Source organism: Perissodus microlepis, chromosome 8 (genome assembly GCF_051167445.1).
Source record: "Perissodus microlepis isolate ML-2025 ecotype Zambia chromosome 8, ASM5116744v1, whole genome shotgun sequence".
Lineage (NCBI taxonomy): Eukaryota > Metazoa > Chordata > Actinopteri > Cichliformes > Cichlidae > Perissodus > Perissodus microlepis.
This window is the reverse complement of record NC_140468.1, coordinates 27,767,292-27,791,923: the sequence shown is the minus strand read 5'-3', so window position 1 is coordinate 27,791,923 and position 24,632 is coordinate 27,767,292. Positions and strand designations below refer to the sequence as shown.

Sequence of the window (24,632 nt, the reverse complement as noted above, 5' to 3'; positions counted from 1 at the left end):
ACTTTTACCCTCTAATCTGGTCCAAAATGCTGCTACATGACTTTTAACCAGAACTCGTAAAGGAGAACACATAACTCCCATGCTCGCTTCACTCCATTGGATGCCTGTATATTTTAGAATTCATTTTAAATTTCTAATGTTCATTTTTAAATGTTTAAACAGTCTTGCCCCATCTTACCTCTCTGAGCTTCTGCATCCTTACTCACCCCCCAGGTTTCTCAGGTCAGCTGACAAGCTGCTCCTGGAGGTACCCAGGTCCAAGAGAAAGCTCAGAGGGGACAAGGCCTTCTCTATTGCTGCTCCTAACCTCTGGAACAATCTGCCCCAGCACATTAGAGAGGCCCCTTCACTGTCCACTTTTACAACGTGTCTTAAAACCCATTTTTACTCCTTGGCATATGACACTGTATGACCCTGATTTTATTGATTTTATTGTTCTTAATCTATTGTGCTCATTTTATTGTGTTTAATTCTAATTATCATTGTATACTTTTTATTTTGTGCTATTTGTGCTAATTGTATTATTTTAAGTTTTTATTTATTTTATTTATTTATTTTGAGTAAATCTCTCTCTCCTTTTTTAAACTTATTCATGTATCATTTGTGGCATGCCAAGTGTACAGCACTTTGTGTTCAGCTGTGTTGTTCTGAAAGTGCTATATAAATAAATTGCTTGCTTGCTTGCTTGCTAAAGATGTTTCACAAAGAAGAGTCATTAAAGAGGCCATGTGTTTCCACTGTGAACAACTCTCTTTGAATGGATAATTCAAGTGCATTTGAGGCTGAAAGTATATTCACAGATGCACAGGTTTAAATCTGATTAAGTCGTTTCAGAGTCATCTCTATTTTCAAGTTTTTCTGTTATAGTAAGTTAAAAGTCTCAGTTCAGCTCCTCAACTGAATGAAAGAACCTTTTTTTCTGCCACTACACATTTCTGCCCATAACAATCTTCCTTTTCATTTGCAAGCTCTTTTTTACATTGACATTAATGTTAGTGGGGCTAACTGCTATGAGACAATATATTTATATGGTTTGAACCACACAGAATATGATCCATTTCAGCTTATAAACTGTAATCTTATTCAGCTTTGACTATTTCTGACAGATATTTTAATAACTGTTTTTTTTTATTAAGAAAAATCTATCCTTCATGTTGGTTTTTAGTTCAAAGACCAACATGAAGGCCCTTATAACCTATCCCCAGCTGCACAGTGTGTGAGCTACCAGCAGCACCTTTATTCCTCTCAGGTCCTGAAAGATTTGTGCCTCCATCCCAGTCTTTCCATTTCTCCCAGTCTACCTCACAAAAAAGCACTCTACTGAGCACATAGTGCCTGCGTCATTCCTTTCAGCAGATGGAGATGAGGGGGAGGGTAACACAGAGTGAGAAAGGGGTGGAAGAAGAGGGAGCCATATGTCTACTCTGCATCAGTGTCAACATCACTGCCACGCGAGCCTTCGTCACCGGAAAACAACAAGGAAGATCGTCACACAGGAGAGCTTAAAAGAACAATCATCAATAGCAGCCGCAGCAGCGGCGGCTCCTCCTTCACCAGACGTGCATCCACAAATTGGGCAAGAAGCTTGAAATTGAGCATCTAAATACTGTCTTAGAAGCTCTTCTAGGCATGACCTGAGGAAGCGGCAGCTAGTCATCGAGCTCTCTTGCTCCATCAACATGGGTAACCAAGAGACAAAGCAAAAGAAAGCAGCAGCAGCATCAAGCAACGGAAGCTACCCATCGCTAGATGAAGGATGGAGAGAGGGAGGAGGGGATGTAAAAAAAGGAGGAAAGAAACTCCATGGTAAACATGGAGGTAAAGGAACAGGCAGTGCAGGAGGAAGGGGAGTGACGAACGGCACAGGACTAAAAAATAAAAATAAATCAGAGTCCAAGTCTTCTGTTTTCTCCATCCGGAAGCGAAAGGGTAACCTTAAAGGAAAAGGAGACGTGTGTTCATCAGTGAAAGGCTCAAAAGAGGATGTTTTAGCATCTCAGCACGATGAGCTGGACAGCACAAAAACACCTGATCTGTCTGCAGATGAGCTGGGGCAGTCGGACACTGAGGCTGCCTTTCCTGAGAAGAGAAAGAAGCAGGGGAAAAGGGATGGAGATGAGAGAGACGAGAAGCATGAGATGCAGCAGAAAGCATCGACCGCAAACTCTCCCGCAGAAGATGGAGGGCAGAAGGGAGGGAGCTCGGGATCAGACACTGATATCTACAGTTTCCACTCAGCAGCTGACCATGAGGATTTGCTTGCGGATATCCAGCTCGCTATAAGGCTCCAGCAACAGCAGCATGGGGGGGTTACCTCAATTGTGGAAACACAAGGAGGGGGAGGAAGGAATCTAATTTGGGGGGAAGGAAAGGATAGGAGGAAACAGAGTAATGGGGTAATTAAATTAACTCCTCCTGAGGTGCTTGACCTGACCCCAGAATTAGAGCTGGGGTCTGATGCCTTGTCATTCCTGGAGGGAGGATCTATTATTGGCTCTGTCAAGCAAAACGAGCCACTTCCCACACAGAATAGCCCCTTCAACGCAGAGGTTATTGAGAAGAATGAGGACAGGCATCTGGAGCTAAAGGGGCAGGGGGAAAGAGAAGCTGCTCTTTGTGTTTCCACAGGCACAAAAGACCAGCATGCTTTGCTTCAGCAGCGCCCTCACACAGATATTTCCATAGCTACTGAAGGGGGGGCAACAGTCTGCCCGGTGACCATGACAACTGTTGGTAACAGTTTCCGCGATTTTACATTTGACAGCACTGGGAAAATCACAGGGGAAGAGGAGGGAGCAAGTGCTGAAACCCAGCAGGAGCAGGAGAGGGAGCTTGAGATGGATGCTAATCTCAGTCTTCCACTGCCAGACGACAACCATAGAAGTCCTGAGCCACTAGAGGGACTGAGTTCAAGAACTGTATTTGAAGAAGGTGAGATTCACTTAGGCTCAGGTACCAGCGCTGAGTCTCTTGAGGACTGCTTGAGTGCTGACTCTGAACCCAGCCCCTCTACCAGCACCAAGGCTTCCCCCTCCAACCAGCAGTTTAGGAGGAGCAGCGCCTGCTTTAGCCCACTACTTCCTCAGGAGAGCCCCACATTGGCCAAACGCCTCCTCAAGTCTGCCCACCCCGCCACCTGCTCTAGTCCTGTGGTGAAACCTTACCCTCCCATCTTCCCGTCCTACATCAAAACCACTACAAGACAGCTCAGTTCCCCAGGGCACTCACCATCTCATAGCCCCCTCTCCCCACGCAGAGCTCACCATAACTTTCACAGGTACTGGTTGTTTGCATGGCTGATACTGGTTCTAGAATTTTAAAGCACTGTAATGTCAAAATGATCATATGAGACCTAATTTAAAACGTAACATCTAACAAGATTAGCCTATTTAGCACATACAAAAAAACTCAAATCTTAGCCCCACGTGGATTAAAACAGACTATATTCTTTTCGTTTTCATAATTTATCTTATTTTCAAGAATAATCTCAACATTTTGGCTGTTATTTTCATTGTTTTAGAAACATAGGTTTGTGGCAAAGTGGCACTGAGCAATTTTATTGTAGTAAAAGGCATTAATAATGAGAGATCTGCTAGACTGTAAGCAAACCACTAGATCAAGGACGTATTTACAGTGTTTAAAATAAGTACTGTATACGTCATCAGTATTCTAAAAAAATATATATTTCTAAAGGTGCTATTGACATGAAATTCTCACCAGATGTTGGTAACAACCCATCCAATTCACACATGCAATGAAATCAAACCATAGTTGTGCATAAATTAGGGTATTTATAATAATGAGAAATGACTCAGGAAAAAAAGTATTGAACACACTTACTGAAAACGTTTTAATACTTTGTCATCACTAACAAGGACTTTTGTACAGTTTCATGGAGTTGCATGGAGGAAATAGTCGTATGCATTGCTCAAGTGTGATTTCGGCCCACACAAACAGTCTTCAAATTTTGAGTGCTCCACGGGACCCTTCTATGAACTCAGAGCTTTAGTTCTTTTCATAAATTTTCAGTTGGATTCAGGTCAGCAGGATTCTAGCCATTTTATTTTCTTTCTCTGAAACGTTTGGTTTTCTTGTTTTCTTCTCTGTCTTGTTGAAATGTGCACCCTCATTTCATCTTCATTATCCTGGTAGATGGCAACAGATTTTTGTCAAGAATATCTTGGTACATATTTCCATTCATCCTTCCTTTAATTATATGAAACCTGCCAGTGCGGTATGCTGAAAAACAGCCCCACACCATGATGTTCCCCCCTCCAAACTTCACTGTTGGTGTTTTTTTGGGGTGATATGCAGCATATTTGACCCTCAAACATGTTGTGTATTATGGCATCTAAAGAGTTCTCCCAGTATTCCAATTCAATTCAATTCAATTCAATTCAATTTTATTTATATAGCGCCAAATCACAACAAAAGCCGCCTCAAGGCGCTTCATAGATACAGAGAAAAACCCAACAATCATATGACCCCCTATGAGCAAGCACTTTGGCGACACTCGTCTAAATGTTGTTAAGCAAACTTTAAATGTGCTTAAACATGCTTTTTCTTCAGTAATTGAGTCTTGCATGGTGAGCAATGCCTGTCATGGCAGTTGAGTGCATTGCTTATTGTTTTCTAAAACAATTGCACCTTAGCGCTCCACAAGTGATGCTTGGCACTTGGAGAACTCTTATGATGATTCTTTTCACTCCACTGTCTAGTCTGGATCTAACTCGCTCGTATTAATTTGCACTAAATGGCAGACTTGCTTTTTAATCACTCATAGAGTTTAGCTGGTGTAATGACCTTCTGTGCCTTTTTTCACACTCTTTCTTCATGTATTTAATAGTTTTTCTTTGGGTCATTTTTCAGTATTGCAGATAATTTATGGAACTCTATGGTTTGATTTCTCTTTACATGTATAGATTGGATGAGTTGTTACTGACATATGGTAAGAATTTCATGTCAATAGCTGAACTCATGGCTAAACTCAAGATGAACATTACATTATTACACAAACATCTGAGTGATCAGCTTCCTGTTTAAGCTCACTGTGCTCACCATACTTGTAAGCTTACACAGTTTTTTCTGCATTGAGCAAATTTATGAAATATTATAGATGTTTTAACTTTTACTAATTTAAAATGTTTTTCAGCTCCAGTCTCAAACAAGGACTCTTTCACATCTTCTCACTATATCACAAAGTTGGAGAACCTTCTTTATTTGACAAATAGATCTAGCTAAAATGTTTTTTACAACCTGGCTGTCATTGGACTGCTTTTTTTTGTCAGACTTTGTTATAGTGTTGTTACCATGCCACAAGCTCTTTGAAAACGACTTATTATTACTATTGATATCTGCTATGTAAGAAAAGCTAAAACACAATAACTCTTACCTTGGTCCATCTCTAAGGACAACATTTTTCTCAACAAACCATTGTGAAGTAATACAGTAGTTTAATGTGTTCACTGATTATTGGATGCAAATCATCTTTCTGTGATATTTTGGATGATCTCACTGTGTCTAAAAGAAGGAAATGGTCCACAGAGGCTAAACGCTTTTGTACTAAGCTGTAAACGTGCGTTTTAATGTTTAGTTGAGCACTTTATGTTCATGGAGAGGATGAAGGCTCTGTCAGTTTGCCTAAAATGGAAGAAATCAGAAAACTGTGGAAAAGTAAAACTAACTGTAAACACATTGCAAGAAATGCACTTGCAAAGCTAAGCTAACCGAGAACATAAATGTTACAGGATGATGGCTGAAGGTTGGCAGGTGCGCAGAAAACGCTCCAGAAGCCTTGCTAGCCCTTTGAGTCGCTCAGCTGACTGGACAGAGGAACTAGACAGGCGATTGAGAGGCAAGGAGGAAGATGGAGGCGGCTCACTGAGCTCAGGAGAATATTTGGGGGGCCACACAGGAGGAGGCAGCCAGCCCATCTGTGGAACGAGAAGATTTTCATGTGGACAAGTATCTACTTGTGGTTTTCAGGGTGTCTTTACAGGTGAGTATTAAACAGGGTTAGAAATTAGTTTTTGGAGATCAGTTTCATTTTTAAAACTGTGTCTGGACATGTGTGGGTGTAAGCAGGAATTATTTAACTTGTTACTTAGTCAGAAGGGTTAATACTATATGCAAGGTCCTATATCAGGTCCCTATATCACTCTCGGAATATTTAAAGAGTTTTAAAAAAATCTATATGAACTTCTGTCAAGCTGTTTGACATCAGTAAAGGCCAGATGGCTCTGCTTGCTGCTTGTGCTAGTGAGGTGCTGCTGATGCAACTGGGAACTTTATGGCAATATTATGAAGCAAACAGACTCCTTATTGGGCTACATTTGGATCAAATCTGACAGGCAAATCATAACCAAATTTTCAGTGGCAGTTCTGAGATAAATACATCTCATGACTGGCAAATCAGATGTACTCTGAAAACAACACCCATGGTGTTATGGTACATATCTGCTCCTGTTGAACAGGAAGGCTCGTATAGCAGACTGACTTCTTGATGCATTCTCAATCATCCAGGAAAGTAAATCTCCAAAAGTTAATTCTGTTCATCTGGACGTAGCGTTTTGTGGGAGAAACGTTTCGTCACTCATCCAAGTGACTTCTTCAGTCTCAGCTGACTGCAGGTTTCCCCAAAACGCTACGTCCAGATGAACAGAATCAACTTTTGGAGAGCAGACTGACTTCATATTCTAGCAACATTTATTCAGGCTTTACTGACAGTGCTGGCATGCAACTTTATATTATTGGATAAAACTGATATTGAGAAAGCTTAACTTTGAAGACATAATAGGTGATATCCCACAATACATATGTTATTGTAATACACTGATTGTAATGCAGTGGTATTGTATCTTATCAGATCATGGGGTATCTGGTGATTCCCACCTCTATAAGGCAGTGGAAACAGCTAGAGAAAACAAGACACACTGAATCAGAAGACGAGACAAGGGTGAAGTAAAACTAAAAGCAAGGCAAAAGGTAAAAATAACTATCCAAATAAAACAGGGAGCGATATGTGATAACCAAACAGGGAAACACAGACACAACTTAATATAGGATAACTCACAAATAAAGACAGAACAAGAAATAAACTAATCACAACAAGATAACAAGACTAACTGCACTAAGGAAAATATATGGTAAAAAAAAAAAGGTAAAAACTCAGCAATGAATCAAAAAACTACAAAGTCCAAAACGTCAGCAGCATCTGGGCAACGACTCAGGACCATTGGACATAGTGGGTAATGTCTAGCTGGAACCTCAGTAAGGTGCTGTAGCAGTTGTGGTACATGAAGGTACTTTGCTTTAATATGGCAGCCTCATACTAAAATATGAAAAACGTCATTCTGGTTCACAATACAAAACATGTTTGTGACAGACTGGTGAGCTGTCCAGTTTCCCACAACCCTTAATTGTGTAAACAGAAGAATATCAATGGATGGATGGAAACAAACAAACAACAGACATTATAAAAGGAAAATGTTTGGATAGATGGAAGATCTCAAAGCACCAGGAGAGAAAACTCAAAGAAAATAGAAAGTCCACAAACAACCCCACAAACCAACCAAACAAAAATGTGTAGACAGAGATGTCAGTGTTTGTGACAGATCTGTAAGAATTATACTGAATAAAATTATATTGACATTCAAAAAATTCAAAGGAAAAGTAAACTGTTGAGTGCCATTGTTGAGTCACAAATATGCGCTAGTCAAAGAAATTATGCTGTCATCACATCAGTAAATTCAGAACATGGGTTTGGTGATGATGATGATGTCATTTTTCAGGATAATAATGGATTTTGTCAATGAGAGTGTCAAACCACTTCTTTAAAAAAGACATATCTTTTTAAAGAAGGTGAAGTGAAGACTCCATGACAAAGCTCCACGCAGCAAAGCTGATGTCAGCTACTAGCTGAGAAAAGTGGAACCAGGTTGGTTTTATTAGTGAAAAAACTGAGCCAGGAGGTGGAAAAGGTATCATATTAATTGTGATTTTTGTTTTAATGATAATTCCACTTTTTTTCTGAACAGTAAGTGAATACATATTTTTCTTCTTCGACTTAATCTAGAAAATATCCTGTTCTATACAAAGGTTTGTGAGAGGTACGCGTCACAAAAATCTAAATATTCTGCTATATAACAAAAATAAAGTAAAAAAACAAAACAAAAGAAAACTGAATGACCATCCGACAAATATGGCGATTTTTGCCGGAGTTGTACACAACTGATCAGTGAACAGTTTCAGTTAAAATATCCTTTTTGATCCATCTCTGCCTTTAGCCCATCCTAAGGATTAGAAGGAGTAGGTAGCCAGTACACATTATGGTAGCCTGATACGAGTCTTTGTGCCACTGTACGTCCCACAAAAAATTCTGTTTTTCTGTTTTCTCCCTGATGTCCAGGTCGAACTCTTCTGGAGAAGCTGTTCTTGCAACAGCAAGCGGATGAGCCAGAGGAGGCTGAGAGGCTCTGCTCTAGGATCTTAGCAATGGGCCTCCTGCTGCCATTCACAGACTGCTTCAGAGAACAGCTGGGGGGAAGCACTACCCACATCACCTCCACCGCATCACCCAAGTTCGATGTATGTAGTTTTACACCACACCCCTATCTTCTCATGTTAGCAGTGAATTCTTTTCATTGTCATATTTTATGGGAGGCTATTTCAGATGAAGAAGGGCATATGTTGGCACTAAACTTGTATTCCACTACAGATCACAGAATAAATGCCCCAAAATGTAGTTTGTAACGTATTCTGTTGAGTTACCCAATGAGAGTAACGTATTCTGAATACTTTGGATTGCTTAATATATTGTCATGCTTCTCACATGAATGTACTATTGCTGTGTGATTTATTACTATTACTGAACTACACATGACAATTTGCAGCTAGCAGGTTGTTAATGCTATTCATCAAGTGTAACGGTCGGCAGTCTATGAACTAACCTCAGGTAACGCCAGCTAACAGTGTTAGCTCGGTGGTGAGTAGCCTTCAGTAATAGTAATAAATCACACAGCAATAGTACATGGAAGACACTGAAGTGACACATAACCCAGGTAGCTACCACAACTAAAACAAGGTAGTTGCAGTAGGCTAACGTTAGTTTTTAAAAAGAACTTACTTCCAGATGTTTGTTAAGGTTGGGTTCTTTTGAGAGCAGCTTGGTTGCTGGCAAACACAGTTTGCATTGAAGGGTCAGATTCCGCCCATTCCTTGCTTCTTTAAGTGGTGTCGGAATTTCCAAGTAAGAAATGCATTCCTGCCCGTGCACTGCTGGCTCTGTTGTGCTGGCTCTAGGTCCATTGTGTAGCTGATGCCAACAACATTAACAAGTACAAAGGCAACCTGATGCACCTGCATATTTGATGAATAGCATAGAGACTGTGCCACTGTTGTTTATTCAACCTGAATATTTTTTAACTGTACCAAAGGAAATGCGAAAGAAATGAAGAACAGCCTCTTGTTTGAATCGTCTGTGCTCAGTGATTTTCGCTGATTAAAAACAGAGACAAAGTTCATCCAGCTGCACTGACTTCTGGCATAGAAATGGTAAAACTCTCAATGAAAACTGCTACAAAATGTTACTTTTAATGAAATGGTACTGAAGAGCGTGTAAAATTAGTGATTTTTAAGAAAACTGTACTGTCTGTACTAACTATACTATATAGCAAATGATGAGTTAGTTAACCTGGACTTGTTGTTGTCCTTACAATTAGGGTCACCAGTAATACTGGCTTTAACATGAACAAGCAAACATGTTTTAAGAATAAACAGAAAGCATAATGCACAAAGGTACTAAGTGTTCCACACAGGATCAACTCATGAACAAGAAAAGGAAAACAAATTTTGTGATTTCTAAGCTGTAACTGTAACTGCTGTTTGACTGGACTTTGTACACAAGACTGGAGTTGCACAGCTCTCTAAAAACAAGTATTTATGATTGACATTTCCAAATGTGGAGATTTATTTGTGAAATGAGGATCAGTGCAACTGTAACTGTTTTTAAAAAAATATGTTTACTTAGCATGACCAGCTTTACACATGGGCAGCTGTCAACCAGCCACCACACTCTTTGGATCTCTGTGAGGGGAAACAACCAATTCAGATTAAAGGCCCTTGGCCTCAAGCCAAACCAGGTGGAGATAACAGGAATGGACTTCAACCTGCACAATCAGGTAAGAAGAGCACTGCTCTTTAGTCTAATCTGTAGTTCTTGTTGGTGGTTTGTGCATGCCCTAAAACTGATACAGTGTTTATTCTGTGGTCCTGGCTCTATATAAACAAACAAAAACACATTATTACCATAAGGTTATACCAAACACTGAAACAAACTAACCCTTTTGTTACAGCTGGGTTTGAATTCTGTATATTACAATTTTTAAAAACTCTTACTCTTACTTTTTGCGAAGTAAGCTTTACACTTTTGATTGTTTTACAATCTTTATGATTTGGTAGGCTAACACACAAACATGTGAAAGATACCAATCTTGTCATCTTGCTTATATAAAAATGCATATAAACATTTTACACTTTCTTCGTGTTTATTCATTTCTGGCTTTTTGCTTCATAAAAGCTATTACTCAGAAGATGATTATGATGTAAGAATATGATGTAAGCCAAGAGTGGCAGAAAAGTATGTGAGGTTGGACATTTGAGTCTCTTCCCCAAGATTTTGTTGAGCGCAGGCACTTTATTGATGACACTATCATTTCTAAGTTTTCTTCCCTTTTTAATTGTAAAACTTGACAAACTGACAATGTTGAGCTCCTTCTTAACTCTTTTACTGACCAATAACTTGTCATTCTCAGTCAGGTTGCTCCTTTCAAAACTAGGCATTGCTCTGTTAGTTCCTGCACACCTTGGTTAAATGATCAAACTTGTGGTCTTTGACGTTCCTGCCGAAAAGCAGACCCTCTGGTCCACTGTGTTTATTCACTGGCCCACTGGTCTGATTGTTCATCGTGAACACTTCAAAGAACTTCTTCACTTATATAATGAGTCAGTGAAAGAGGCTAGATCCTCTTATTTCAATAATCGTATAAATCATCATAAGAATAATCCAAGTACTATTTGAGACTATTAACAGTATTGTTTCTCCTCCATCTCAGCATGCTGTGTTACTTTCTGATGATACTTTTCTCAGTCTCCAAAAGTTGATTCTGTTCATCTGGACGTTGCGTTTTCAGTGGGAGAAACGTCCAGATGAACAGGATCAACTTTTGGAGATTTACTTACCTGGATGATTGAGAATGCATCAAGACACGTTTCTCAATCACTTTGTAAATAAAGTGTAAATAAGGACTCGAGATCCAAAATCTCCTCAAGTGCCTCCCCTTGTGAAGATGGCCCTTGGTGTCTGGGTCATTTACTTCTTTTTCTCCAATCAGACTCAATGACTTAATTACAGTAATACTGTAGGTAAAATGAAATCCTCATCATGCTCCTTAGACATATTAAACATGCCGAGGTAACTCCTCTATTGAAAAAACAGAATCTAGATCCCAGCTCTACTAGTAATTATCGGCCTATTTAAAATGACCATTTATAAGCAAATTACTAGAAAAAATTGCAGAAAATCAGTTCAGGTCCTTACTATGCAGATTACAGACTGCTTACCCTTTTCAGTCTGACTTTCAAAAGCAGCAGTCCACTGAGACTGCTCTCTTAAGGGTCTATAATGATCTATTAATGGCTTCTGATGCAGGGAATCTCAGCCTTCGATACCATCGATCAGCTACTTAACAGACTGAAGATTTTGGCGGGTATATCTGGCTGTGCCTTAGACTGTTTTTTTTCCTTCTTATCAGACAGGACCTTTTCTGCTAGGACTGACAGGTTCTCCTCTGACATTGCCCCCTTAACCTGCGGGGTTCCACAGGGTTCAGTTTTGGGTCCATTATTATTTTCTTTCTACATGCTTCCTTTAGCTGGCTTTATTCAATCTTTTAGTGACATTTCTTATAATTTCTATGCCGATGGCATTCAGCTGCGTGCCTCCTTTAAGCCTCATCACCTGGATAGGTTTTCCAACCTAGTCCAGTGCTTAACTCAGGTTTCTAATTGGCTTTTTAGCAGTTACCTTGTTTTAAACACAAACAAGACTGAGACCATGATCACAGCTCCTCTTGAACTACATTCTAAAACCAGTCAGGTTCTTGCTTCTTTCTGTCCTTCTGCTAAGCCAAACATTCGAGATCTTGGAGTAATATTAGATTCTTCTCTGGGCCTTGACTCACATGTCAAATCTCTGTCTCGTTCCTGTTTCTTTTATTTAAGAAAAATTTCTAAACTGCGAAAAATGGTCTCCTCAGCTGAACTGGAAAAAAAATTATTCATTTTGGTTATTTTAGCCTTTGTGTACAGCGTTTTGTGATTGCCTGACTATGAAAAAACGCTTAATAAAAATAAACTTTACTTACTTACTTGTGATCTGTAGTGAGATTTGAGAGAAGGTGTAAGAGAGCCTGGAGAGGTGGGAAAATGCTCTGGAGAGAAGAGGAATGAGAATCACTAGAAGCAAGACATACTGCATGTGTGTGAATGAGAGGGACCAAGTTTAGTGCTTTGAAGACAAAGTTAGAGAGGCAAGGCTGAGATGGGTTGGACATGTGCAGAAGAGGACTACTCAATATACTAGATAAAGGATGCATAAATGCATATGTATAAATATGGAGCTGTCAAGCAGAAGGAAAAGAGAAAGATCACAGAGAAGATTCATGGATATAGTGAAAAAAGATATGAAGAAAATGTGAAGGATTTGTGTAAGAAAACAGAATACTAGAGATAGCGAGAAATGGAGGCAGATGACCTGCTATGGTGAAACTTGAAGAGTTACGCCAGGAAAAGAGCTCTGGCAATGTCATTCTGAAAAATGTTTGTAATGTTTGAAAACTCAAAACATGCTTGTAGAATATGAAATCCAATTATTAAAAAAGGATTCAGAGTTGCTGTCAGGTGTATTCTGGTTGTCCTGCACACATTTCTTGATTTACTGCATTTTCAAACTTTTAGGTTTTAACGCTAACAAACGTCGTTGTCAAATTGTATTCACAGAAACAGATACTGCTTTGTACTTAGCGGCAATTAACAGACTAATAAAATATTAGAATTTAACTAAACTGAATGAAAGACAAACTGATTAAATGAAAATGCTCCAAAATGCACATATAAATAAAAACTAATAAAAGCAGTTAACAAACAAACAAAATACTGGTATTATATCACTATTGTACAAAAATAAATAACATGCAGCTGATTGACTCAAACAGATATAATTAGATCCATAGATATTTGGACACATTTGTTCTTAGGTTGCCTCTGTTGTGTATTGCACTGACCTATGTGTGTTTGTTTGTCCAGAGCTCCATGCAGATATCATGGGTTTGAGGCAGCAACATGTAAACAAAGAGGTCAGTCACTTTTCTTTCTTTCTTTCAAATTAAGAACTAAAGGCTACGCTGTTTGATTTTCCAACTCCAACATGATCCAAAATTAGTTTTGGTTTATAAGTAATGTAAGAACAGCTCTAAGAGAATTTAGAGAGCATTACAAATTTGAGCTTAAAAACATCAATGCCCATTACTATGGGTCATAATATAAAAAAATAACACGCAATTAAGATCATCACAAAGTACGTAAAAGTAAATGTTTTACAGTGTCATAATGTAATGCATATACTGTCACATATAGAATAGAATAGAATAGAATAGAATAGAATGGAATAACCCTTTATTGTCATTGTATATGTACAACGAAACACATGCAAAGAGATTTGGATTGTACATTTTTTTAAAATGTGGTGCAGTGTGAGAGACATAAATTATCTAAACCCTGTTTAGTTAATCATGGTTTACTTGATCATGTTAATAAGTGATTGACTAAGACATAATTAACTAAATGGGGTTAGATAATCATGTTCAAACAATACATTATACCAGTTTCATGACAATAAAAGCATTAAATCATTTGAACAGTTAAAAGAGTTCAAATTCAGCAACGCAGACTTCTGTTTTTTCATAATTAAGAACGTTTTTTCACAAGACATGAAGAATGGAAAAACGCTATGGAATTAAATTTAATTGACAAGTACATCAAGTACTTCAAAGTACATTTTGAAAATGTACTTGTCAGAGGAAATGGAGGTGATAATAATGGGATATTAATGGGGCAAAAAATATGCAGTGAAGCCCACACAATAACAAACTTAACTTCATGAAGAGAAAAAATTTTCAAATACCAGACATAATGGCAAAAATATGCCCAAGTTATCCAAATATCTGGGGCTTATATACACATATCCAAAATGAGATGCATATTAGAATAATGTCTTTGATGCTCTCACAAAGATATTTCACTAAAACCTTGTTTAAAAAAAAAAAAAAAGCTTGGCATTAACTTGCCCTCTGGCCAGCCTAGTGTTAAAATGCTCTCTGTGTAGCTGATTGCCAAGAGCCGAAGTTATGTTAGCAGCAATTTGCTGCTGTTTCTGTCCTGGATGCCCTTTCAACTTTACCATCTCTCGTTCTTTAGTGCAGTAAAAATAAAATAAAAGTGATGTCCACTTGGGGTGGCTGTAGCTCAGGCGGTAGAGCAGGTCATCTACTGATCGGAAGGTTGGTGGTTCGATTCCTGACTTCCCCTAGTCAAATATCCTTGGGCAAGATACTAACCCCAAATTGCTCTCCGATGCATCCATCGGAGTATGTGTGTGTGAATGTTACTTAGAAAAATGTGCTTGTGCGAATGGGTGTGAATGGGTGAATGCACAAGTTGTGTAAAGCGCTTTGAGTGCGAGTAGAAAAGCGCTATATAAGAACCAGTCCATTTACCATTACCATTTTGTACACTGCAACACTATTTTCCTCCTCCGGCACACAAACTGAAATCAGGTGATTGTAGTGCAAGTGCAACTGAAACCGATAAGCAGAATAAAAGTTGCAAGGAATTGGACTACTGGGAACTGATTCTTGATTCCTATCCCTATGTAATAAGTTGTTTAAGTGTTAACAAAAATGTTATACTAAAGGTAAACTTTAATAACCTCTATATGCATTACATATAAGTTAAACATTTAAACCTTTTCTTGTTTTAATTTTGATGGTGGCTTATAAAACAAAAACTTTGCATCGTACAGTAAATACTTTTTTGATTGCCTTTAGGAATTATTTTAATAATTTGAAATGTTGGATTTTCATACACTATATGCCAAATTTAAAATAGGTAAATGGACTTATTCATGTTTTCTACTCTTTGGGAGCACTCAAAGCACTTTATACAACATGCCACATTAACTTTCTTCAATATTTTTACCTAACATTCATACACATTCAGTCTCTGATGAATGCATCGGAGAGCAACTGGGGTTAGTACCTTGCCCAAGGATATTTGGCAGCCAGTGATCGAACCACCAACCTTTTGATCAATAAATGACATGCTCTACCTCCTGAGCTACAGTCACCCCCATTTTAAGCCTATGAACAACAATTAAATAAAAATTACAATAAAAAAGCCATTAAATATTTCACTTTATATGTAATAAATATGAAAGAAAATCCATACTAATTTTAGTTTTACTAATGATTTTTGTTTTTTTTGTTTTTTTTTTTAATTCTGGAATAACTCATGGCTTTGCATTTTCTACAGGATGAATGTGTTTTTCCTTCAATAAAACTGAAGGAAAAACACGTTAATGTCATCCAACAACTGGAACAAACCATAGAAGATCTCAGGACTAAGATTGCTGAGCTGGAGCGACTGCCCCCTCTGGTGGACAAGGACAGTATGAAAGTCACCACCTCCACCACAGACAGGGAATGTGGAGGAGAGGAGGACCTACTAAGGGGTGTGTGCGATGCTCACCTTCAGACTGAGGCCTTCTCTGTTGGAGGCTTGGAGGCAAAGTCTGTGCAGACATCACCAATGGATGACAGTTCAAAGTTCAAAGTGCCTTGTAGTGAGCCAGACAGAGTCGACAGATTCCTGGAGCCTCCCCCCAGTCATGATGGGTACCTGTGTTCGTGTCAGCTGCAGCCTCCTCCTCCTCCACCCCCACTTCTAGGGGGAAGTGAAAGTGGAGTCTGCCCTCCTTATTCAGGGCAGACTGTAGCACCTCCTCCTCCACCATTACCAGAAATAGTCCCACCTCCTCCACCTCCTCCACCCCCTCTTCCACCAGGTTTAGGAGTTCCTCCACCTCTCCCTGGTTGTCTGGCTCCACCCCCACCTCCACCTCTCCCTCATGGTCTTGCTGCACCCCCACCTCCTCCTCCTCCTCCTGCCCTAGTCCCACCCCTTTCTTGTGGCATGGTTCCACCTCCTCCCCCTCCTCCTCCTCCTCCTCCTCCTCCATTACCAGGAGTTAAAGGCCCACCTCCAACTGAAGCCTGTGTGCCTCCCCCTCCTCCTCCTCCTCCTCCTCCTCCTCCATTACCAGGAGTTAAAGGCCCACCTCCACCTCAAGCTTGTGTGCCTCCTCCTCCGCCTCCTCCACCTCCACCAGGAAACATCTGTGTTCCCCCAGCTCTTCCAGGAGCTCTTGGCTCCCTGCCTCCTCCACTGCCACTGGGCTTGTATTCTCTGGGTCTGACACAGGAGAAACCACCCAGAAAGGCCTTGTTAGAGCCACCAAGACCCATGAAGCCTCTCTATTGGACCAGGATCCAGCTCCACACCAAGAAGTAAAGAAAGTAACATGTACATTTAGGTCCATATGTTTTGTGACATTAATACATGTTGATTGCTATACCCAGGCAGAATTACAAAGAAATGGTCAATTGTCCAAATACTTATGGGCCTAACTGTGTTATAATGATGAAAAAATCATTATGATACATTATCATTATGTTTTGGGGTTTTTTTTTAATTCTGGTAAAGACATTCTTAGACATCATTATCTCAACAATATGATGATGATGATGTTTTAATTGCCAACTCATGAAAAGACCAAAGCTATGCGCTATATTGACATAGTATAAAGAGTTAATTTTCAACTGCACATATGCCATCAACAAAGTTATTGTGACAACCCTATTACTACATGACCAAGCCTGTGATCAAGCACAACTTCTGTATTCCCGGATCATGACTCACTATTTCATGATCAAAATGCTCACAACAGTGTTCTTGTTTTATATTTCACTGTTCAAAATACATCAAACAAAGTGCTTCATTGTCATAATAAGTGGTGCTGTTTTGTGTTTCTCAGGGACATGTCATCTTCACTTGTGTGGGAAACAATTGAGGAGCCTAACGTAGACTTTCAAGAGTTTGTGGAATTGTTCTCGAAAACAGCCGTGAAGGAGAAGAAGCAGCCACTGTCTGACACCATAACCAAATCCAAGGCTAAACAGGTGTTGTGTTTAATTACATTTTAAATCCTCTGAGCTGAAAAACGTGCTCCCTCGTCTTCAGATGAATCTAAACGTACATAATCCAGAAACATGCAATAGCTCACTTAAGCCATATTATAGTGTTTTTGAAACGCATCTTAAAAAAACAACAAAAACATTGTATTTCACTAAATTTGAAACTATCTTATCACTTCATAGTTTACACTGTATTCTACAATTTGTACATCTTAGAAATCCTGTTAGGTCACATATTTGTAAGGGGATTTAATGACCTGTGTTGCCAAGTGAATTCATTAGGTTTTAAACAGAGAGCTATATGGCTGATTTCCACCCCATCAGCTACTATAAAAGGTAGAACATAGTGACTGAATCTGATCAGCATTATCACCTTGAATTTAAATTAATGTCTGCTATCCTTGATATAATGTAACATAAATGCACCAGATCCAATATTTGGCTCACTTTAACCCCTAATGTACATTATAGTCCACAGCTCTTGTTGTCACTACACTGTTGGCCCAACTAAGATTTCAGCATCAAGATATTGAAGTATCAGTATTAACAAAATACTATTTTAAAGTACTAAAATCAAATTTTGTCTTTTATTTCTAAAAATTAACTACAGTTGGAACTGGATGATGTATGCGACAGCCAAAATTTGATTGGTCGACAAGTGGGCCAGAATAGAAAGGGGAGCAATAGCAGAGTTCACTGGGAACAGGGAAACCTCAAAAAAAGTAATCATGAAAAGCACAGACCTTGGCTGGAGTGCACACTTTTCTTTTCTTTTTTAAACACTTGTTTTCACTTCAGCTCTTTGAATGGTATAACTTTGTTGCCCTTTGCGGTTGGCTCACGGACAATGGTTGCAACCAATGAGTGTAGAAAATGTTTATATCTATATTATCTTTCACACAGTCATTAGCTGAAAAACATATCGTGTACACTGCCTCTATCTGACAACAGAGCTCACTGCTGGTAAATGGGCAGGCCCTGGAGTGGAGCAGAGAGCAAACATGCTCTCTCTGCCCGACCATAAATTCCACTTAAAGAGGAACAGAGTGTTGCTGTCAGATGGAGGCAGGGTACACAGTACAAAAATTCTGACTTAACACTTAACTCCTTTTAAGGCATTTCCATTTGTCAATTTTTATTCAGATAAGTCGATCTGAGGGTAAACACAATGTCCAGAAGCTGTGAGCTAAGGAAACAAAGTATATTTGCTTGTTTTGTGCAGAATATTGCAGCAATGTTACATTATATTGAGCAGGCAGCTGCCCACGTTAAACTGTTACTATCACAGAATAATGTGGGCATGTTTCGTAAATCAGCAGCAGTCATTAAACAGCTGACAGAGTGAACAGAATATACAAAAGTAAAGTCTAGATTCTATTGTGCTGATCAGTGGTGTTGAGTGGTAGTAAAAAAATTCTGAATCTGTGCAGCATCTGGAACACAAATGTAAACAAACCTAACCAGTTAACGTAAAACTCTGAAACAACAGCTGTGTCCCAAAACCTAGGTTGCATCCTTCGGAGGCCACATTTGAAGGCTGATTATGTCACAGCCAGGCAACGAAGGCAGTCCTAATTAGAAGGTTGCTCCAAATGTGGCCGACAAATGCATCCTTCATTTCCCTGGATTTGAAGGATGGGTCGGGTGTATCCTTCGTGGCCCAACCTATCCCAGAATTCATAGCGCAGCCTGGCCAAGTCCAGTTTCCAACAATGGTGGCAGCTACTTAGTTTTAATATTACTCTTATTACTGTTTCGGGGTCACAAAATAAACTTTAACATATTTTCAGGTGAGAATGTAGCTGTGCAAACTTCAAATATCTGTTTGGTTTATCAAGACATCACATATTTGCAAAAGTGCTCCAACGTTTTCGGAGACGTCTGTTACCCACCAGCTCGATAGCTAGCTGGGAGGTCAAGGGTCACTAGAGCCGGCGAGAACAGCAGACTCCCGGCACATCGTTTTTAGACACCCCCCCCCCCCCCCCCCCAGTCTTTCGCTTCTCAGGTTAAACATTATTGTTTGGTTTTTTTTCAGTGTTTTATTTGTTCCTGAGTAAATCGGTTTGGCTGAGATTAAAGTTATAGTTTCCACACAGCTGAATAAACGTCAAACAGAAAATTGATTAAACAGAAGGTGAGATGGTCGAGAGTTTACACCAGTGTCCTGTTATATTTTAGAGAGCAGTTAAGAATGTCAATTACTAATTAGCTTAGAAATCTTAAATTTAACTTGCAACAGTGCCTGTAGGTTAGTCCAGTTTACTGTAGGACACCTTATGCTGCCAATTTGAAACAGACAGTGGTGGTTTTGGAAATTAAATGTTTCGCCATAACTGGAGCTGCCAGTCAAAGTCATGACAGTTAGGTTACACCTTAATTAAACAGCATTAAGTTAGTAATTAAAATCAAAATTATGAGAAAGGAGACCCCTTGACCCAAATCGGTATGATCCGAACTACGAATAATGGCTGAAAAAAAAAAACTTAAGGAAAAATATATCAGAAGAGAAGTGTTTTGTTTTAGTGTGACCTATACTACAACCAAACACCAGAAGCCGATAGAGATGTTTCAGCTTCACATTTGGGGAGCTGTTAGGTCATCCATGTTTTCTACAGTCATTGTTCCTATGTAATACCTTAGCTGCACTCTTCTGGACAGAGATCTTAGACATCATTCCTCGGATCTGCTGGAGCCACTCACAGTTTCTTAGCTTGGTGATTTTGTCCCGTGTCCCATTTTGACCTTAGTACTTGCAGGCCATATTCAGTGTGGCCATGTGTAATTTGTGCCAGTCACTTGGTTATGACATTCTACTGTCCCCTGCTCTTGTTATCTGCTGGATTGTCTCAGGGGCTTATTTCCACAGCCTGCACCTGGTATCTTGCCTGGTGTGATGGACCCCAGCCTTTATGGATCTTTTACTTAGAGCTTGTTCCTGTGCTGCCGTGGTTAGTGCCTCTGTGCTTTCTTTCAGTCCAGCCACTGGTTCTGGATGTCAGCAACTGCCGGTGGTACATACCGTGCAGAGGCCTGTCCTTCATTGATGGTTCCTCCTCTTGCTCATCTTCTTTCTTGGGTTTCTGCTGCCTAAGGTATTCACTGAGCACGTGGTTGGTTGTGGCCATTTTCCTGATGTACTCGTGTTCTTTGTCTCATCCTGGACCGTGGTGCTGACCCTCACTAGTCCCCAGCCTCCTTCCTTCTGCTTAGCATACAGCCTCAGGGTGCTGGACTTGGGGTGAAACCCTCCAAGCATGGTCAGGAGCTTCTTTGTCTTAATGTCAGTGGCTTCTATCTCCTCCTTTGGCCAGCTTATTATCCCAGCAGGGCAGGGATCTTATCTTTCAGGTCAGTTCTTCTTGCACTCATTGATCCTTATTCCATCGCACTTGGGGCTTGGTACCCAACCTCGGGTGCGAGTCATGATGATATTCCAACAGTACACTATTTTCATCTCTTGCCCATTTATGCTGTCTTGTTCCACTTGTTCCACTTTTCATCAGTATGTCCTGGTTCCTCAACACCTGATGCAGACCTTGTCTGGGTGACGTCCGAGCTGCAGACAGAGGAAGTGGCTGACATCCAGAAGTCCCTCTTTCTCTGGCTCTCGATGAAGGCGGTCGCACTTTTCTCCTCCTCTCCCTTTCCCTTATCTTCCCTGCTTGGCTTCTCGTGTCCTTGTCTAGTCTCATCTACTTTTCTATTGTTGCCCTGAAACACTCTCACAGTCTGTTCTCTAAAACCTAAAAGAGGAATTATGGATGTGATCAACTGGTCCTTGAATGCAATTGACACACTCTTCTCAACGAGAAGCCGGGGCTCGGGTGAGCCTGAGTGTCCTGGAGGGACGTCCCCTGCCTGATACACGATGGGCGGGTGGCATAACTGGAGGGTCGTGTGCCTGGCGGGACTGTCGATCGAGGACATTGAAGACACCTACCTTTTCGGAATCATGATAACAGGGTTCTTGCTGATTGGAGCTGGCTTGGCCCTGGCGGAAAGCGGAATGGGCTGTTCAAAAGCCCACAAGGCTGCCTGCTGTGACTGAAGCGATCGGACGAGTCGTGACTTCTCAAAATGGGCTCATTAAACGCAGCGCGGATAAGATCTTGGAGAAGCTTGAGGCTACCGTGAGCACTCAGACTAAGATCTCTGAGCGAAAAATGGATAACATCTCGGAGAAGCTCACGGCTCTCCAACGGGAAATTGAGAGACCAGTGTCGGACTGCTAGATCGACTGTGAAATTGACATGCAGTTGTTCGCACTAAAGGAATACCACCATCATTTCATGTGGCTACTACAGGGTGGGCCATTTATATGGATACACCGTAATAAAATGGGAATGGTTGGTGATATTAAAGTCCTGTTTGTGGCACATTAGTATATGTGAGGGGGCAAACTCATCAAGATGGGTGGTGACCATGGTGGCCATTTAGAAGTCGGCCATCTTGGATACAACTTTTTTTCAATAGGAAGAGGGCCATGTGACACATCAAACATATTGGTAATGTCACAAGAAAAACAATGGTGTGCTTGGTTTCAGCGTAACTTTATTATTTCATGAGTTATTTACAAGTTTCTCTTTGTTCACAGCCATTGACATGTCGAAGAGGTTAACACGTGAGGAGCGGATCGAAATTGTGTTGATATCTGGTGAACGCAGTAACCGGGTCATTGCAGCAGATTTCAATGCAAGACACCCTACGAGACCACCCATCTCGCATGCTACAGTTAGCAAACTGCTTGCTAAGTTTCGTGAAACTGGTTCAGTGTTGGATTTGCCAAAATGTGGACGCAAGAAAACTGTCACTAATTAAGAAACATCAGTGGCTGTCCTAGCTTCATTCAGCAAGAGCCCACAGCGTAGCACTCGCCGCATGTCACTGGAGAGTGGCATTAGTCGAACATCCCTTCGGCGGATATTAGCTACTCACAAATGGCACCGTTACAAACTCCAGCTACTGCAGCATCTCAACGAGGATGACCCAGATTGGCGCACAGAATTTACAGAATGGGCAAAACAAAAATTGGAACAGGACCCTCAGTTCACGCAGAAGATTTTGTTCAGTGATGAGGCAAACATTTATGTGAATGGTGAAGTTAACAAACAAAACCACTGCTATTGGTCTGACACTAACCCACATTGGATGGATCCCTCCAAGACTGTTGGACCAACAAAAGTGATGGTTTGGTGTGGTATATGGGGTACAACGATAGTGGGTCCATTCTTCATCAATGGAAACCTCAAGGCCACTAGATATTTGAAATTGCTACATGATGATGTGTTTCCCTCTTTATGCACTGAAGCTGGCACGTTCCCTGAGTTTTTCCAGCAAGATGGTGCACCACCACATTATGGGTGCCAGGTCCGAGCATTCCTAGATGAACAGTTTCCTGGAAAGTGGATTGGTCAGTTGAATGGCCCCCAAGGTCACCCGATCTGACCCACTTAGACTTTTATCTTTGGGGTCATCTGAAGGCAATTGTCTATGGTGTGAAGATACGAGATGTGCAGCACCTGAAACTACGGATACTGGATGCCTGTGCTGGCATTTCTCCTGCGGTGTTGCTATCAGTGTGTGAAGAGTGGGAGAAGAGGGTTGCATTGACAATCCAACACAATGGGCAGCACATTGAACACATTTTATAAGTGGTCAGAAACTTGTAAATAACTCATGAAAGAATAAAGTTACACTGAAACCAAGCACACCATTGTTTTTCTTGTGACATTACCAATAAGTTTGATGTGTCACGTGGCCCTCTTCCTATTGAAAAAACAAAAGTTGTATCCAAGATGGCCGACTTCTAAATGGCCACCATGGTCACCACCCATCTTGAGGAGTTTGCCCCGTCACATATACTAATGTGCCACAAACAGGACTTTAATATCACCAACCATTCACATTTTATTACGGTGTATCCATATAAATGGCCCACCCTGTGTATCAGCGCCAGCTGTGGTCTCAAGGCAAACAAAACAAATTGTCACCCTGAGAACAGACGGTGTTTAGACTGTTCCTCCCTATGCAAGGCCACCTGGGTTGGCTGGAAGACTGTTTACTTAGCCTGGCAGGGCGAAGGACACTCTCTCACCTAAACTCAGGACACACACATGCATACACATACACTCATACACACTCATCCCCCCTCCCTTTCCAAACGCCTTCGATGCTTGGTGGTCCCCGTGGTAATCGGAGCACTAGGTGCGGTGACTCCCAAGCTAGGCGAGTGGCTCCAGCAGATCCCGGGAACAACATCGGAGATCTCTGTCCAGAAGAGCGCAGTCCTAGGAACAGCTAAGATACTGCGCAGGACCCTCAAGCTCCCAGGCCTCTGGTAGAGGACCCGAGCTTGAAGGATAAACCGCCCGCAGGGGCGAGATGGGTGTTTTTATATATATATATATCGATCACTACGGCCGTCTTCTTCTATATATATATATATATATATATATATATATATAGAATATATATAGAATATATATAGAATATATATATATATATATATATATATATGTAGAAGAAGACGGCCGTAGTGATCGATGTAGCAGTTCTGAATGACAGCAACATCAGGAAGAAGGAACACGAGAAGCTCAAGAAATACCAAGAGTTCAGAGAAGAGCTTGAGAAGATGTGGAGGGTGAAGGTGGTCCCAGTGGTAATTGGAGCACTAGGTGCAGCGACTCCCAAGCTAGGCGAGCGGCTCCAGCAGATCCCCGGAACAACATCGGAGAGCTCTGTCCAGAAGAGCGCAGTCCTAGGAACAGCTAAGATACTGCGCAGGACCCTCAAGATTAACCGCCCACAGGGGCGAGCGGGGAATTTTTTTTTTTTCTATGCAGAGAGAGAGAGAGGGAGATGCTATCTCTTCTGGAGCTTTTAATAATTCTTTCAATTTATTTTTAGATTACATATAGTACATTACGTTACACTCCACTTCCTATGAAAGCATCTAACCTGTCTGATTTTCCTGTTTTATTTTTGTTTTAGGTTGTTAAGCTCCTAAACAATAAGCGTTCTCAGGCTGTAGGAATCCTCATGTCATCACTGCACCTTGACATGAAAGATATCCACCATGGTGAGTTCCACAGTTGATTGGGCAGTGTTAATTCAAATAATGCAATTAGCCATTGTATATTGGGTTCATTTACTGTCTAATTCCTATAACAATTTAGATTTAGAAAACAATTTAGAAAATTTTTTTAGTGTGGTATGCAGGTTTTAAATGATTTTCCAGATAACCTTTCCAGGCATCAGGTAGCA

At 40.5% G+C, this 24,632-nt stretch overlaps 1 protein-coding gene across 1 annotated transcript in view; it reads left to right on the top strand.

Annotated features, from left to right (window-relative positions):
• The first annotated feature begins 1,316 nt into the window (after positions 1-1,316).
• The window catches only part of fmn2b (formin 2b), a 65,494-nt gene continuing 42,178 nt past the window's right edge, over positions 1,317-24,632 (top strand). Inside the window, exons 1-8 of the mRNA XM_084938480.1 lie at positions 1,317-3,277; positions 5,748-5,998; positions 8,408-8,586; positions 10,028-10,178; positions 13,363-13,412; positions 15,646-16,679; positions 17,207-17,351; positions 24,360-24,447. Of these exons, the coding sequence (XP_084794606.1) occupies positions 1,680-3,277; positions 5,748-5,998; positions 8,408-8,586; positions 10,028-10,178; positions 13,363-13,412; positions 15,646-16,679; positions 17,207-17,351; positions 24,360-24,447 (3,496 nt within the window). The 5' untranslated portion in view covers positions 1,317-1,679. The remainder of the gene's footprint in view (positions 3,278-5,747; positions 5,999-8,407; positions 8,587-10,027; positions 10,179-13,362; positions 13,413-15,645; positions 16,680-17,206; positions 17,352-24,359; positions 24,448-24,632) is intronic.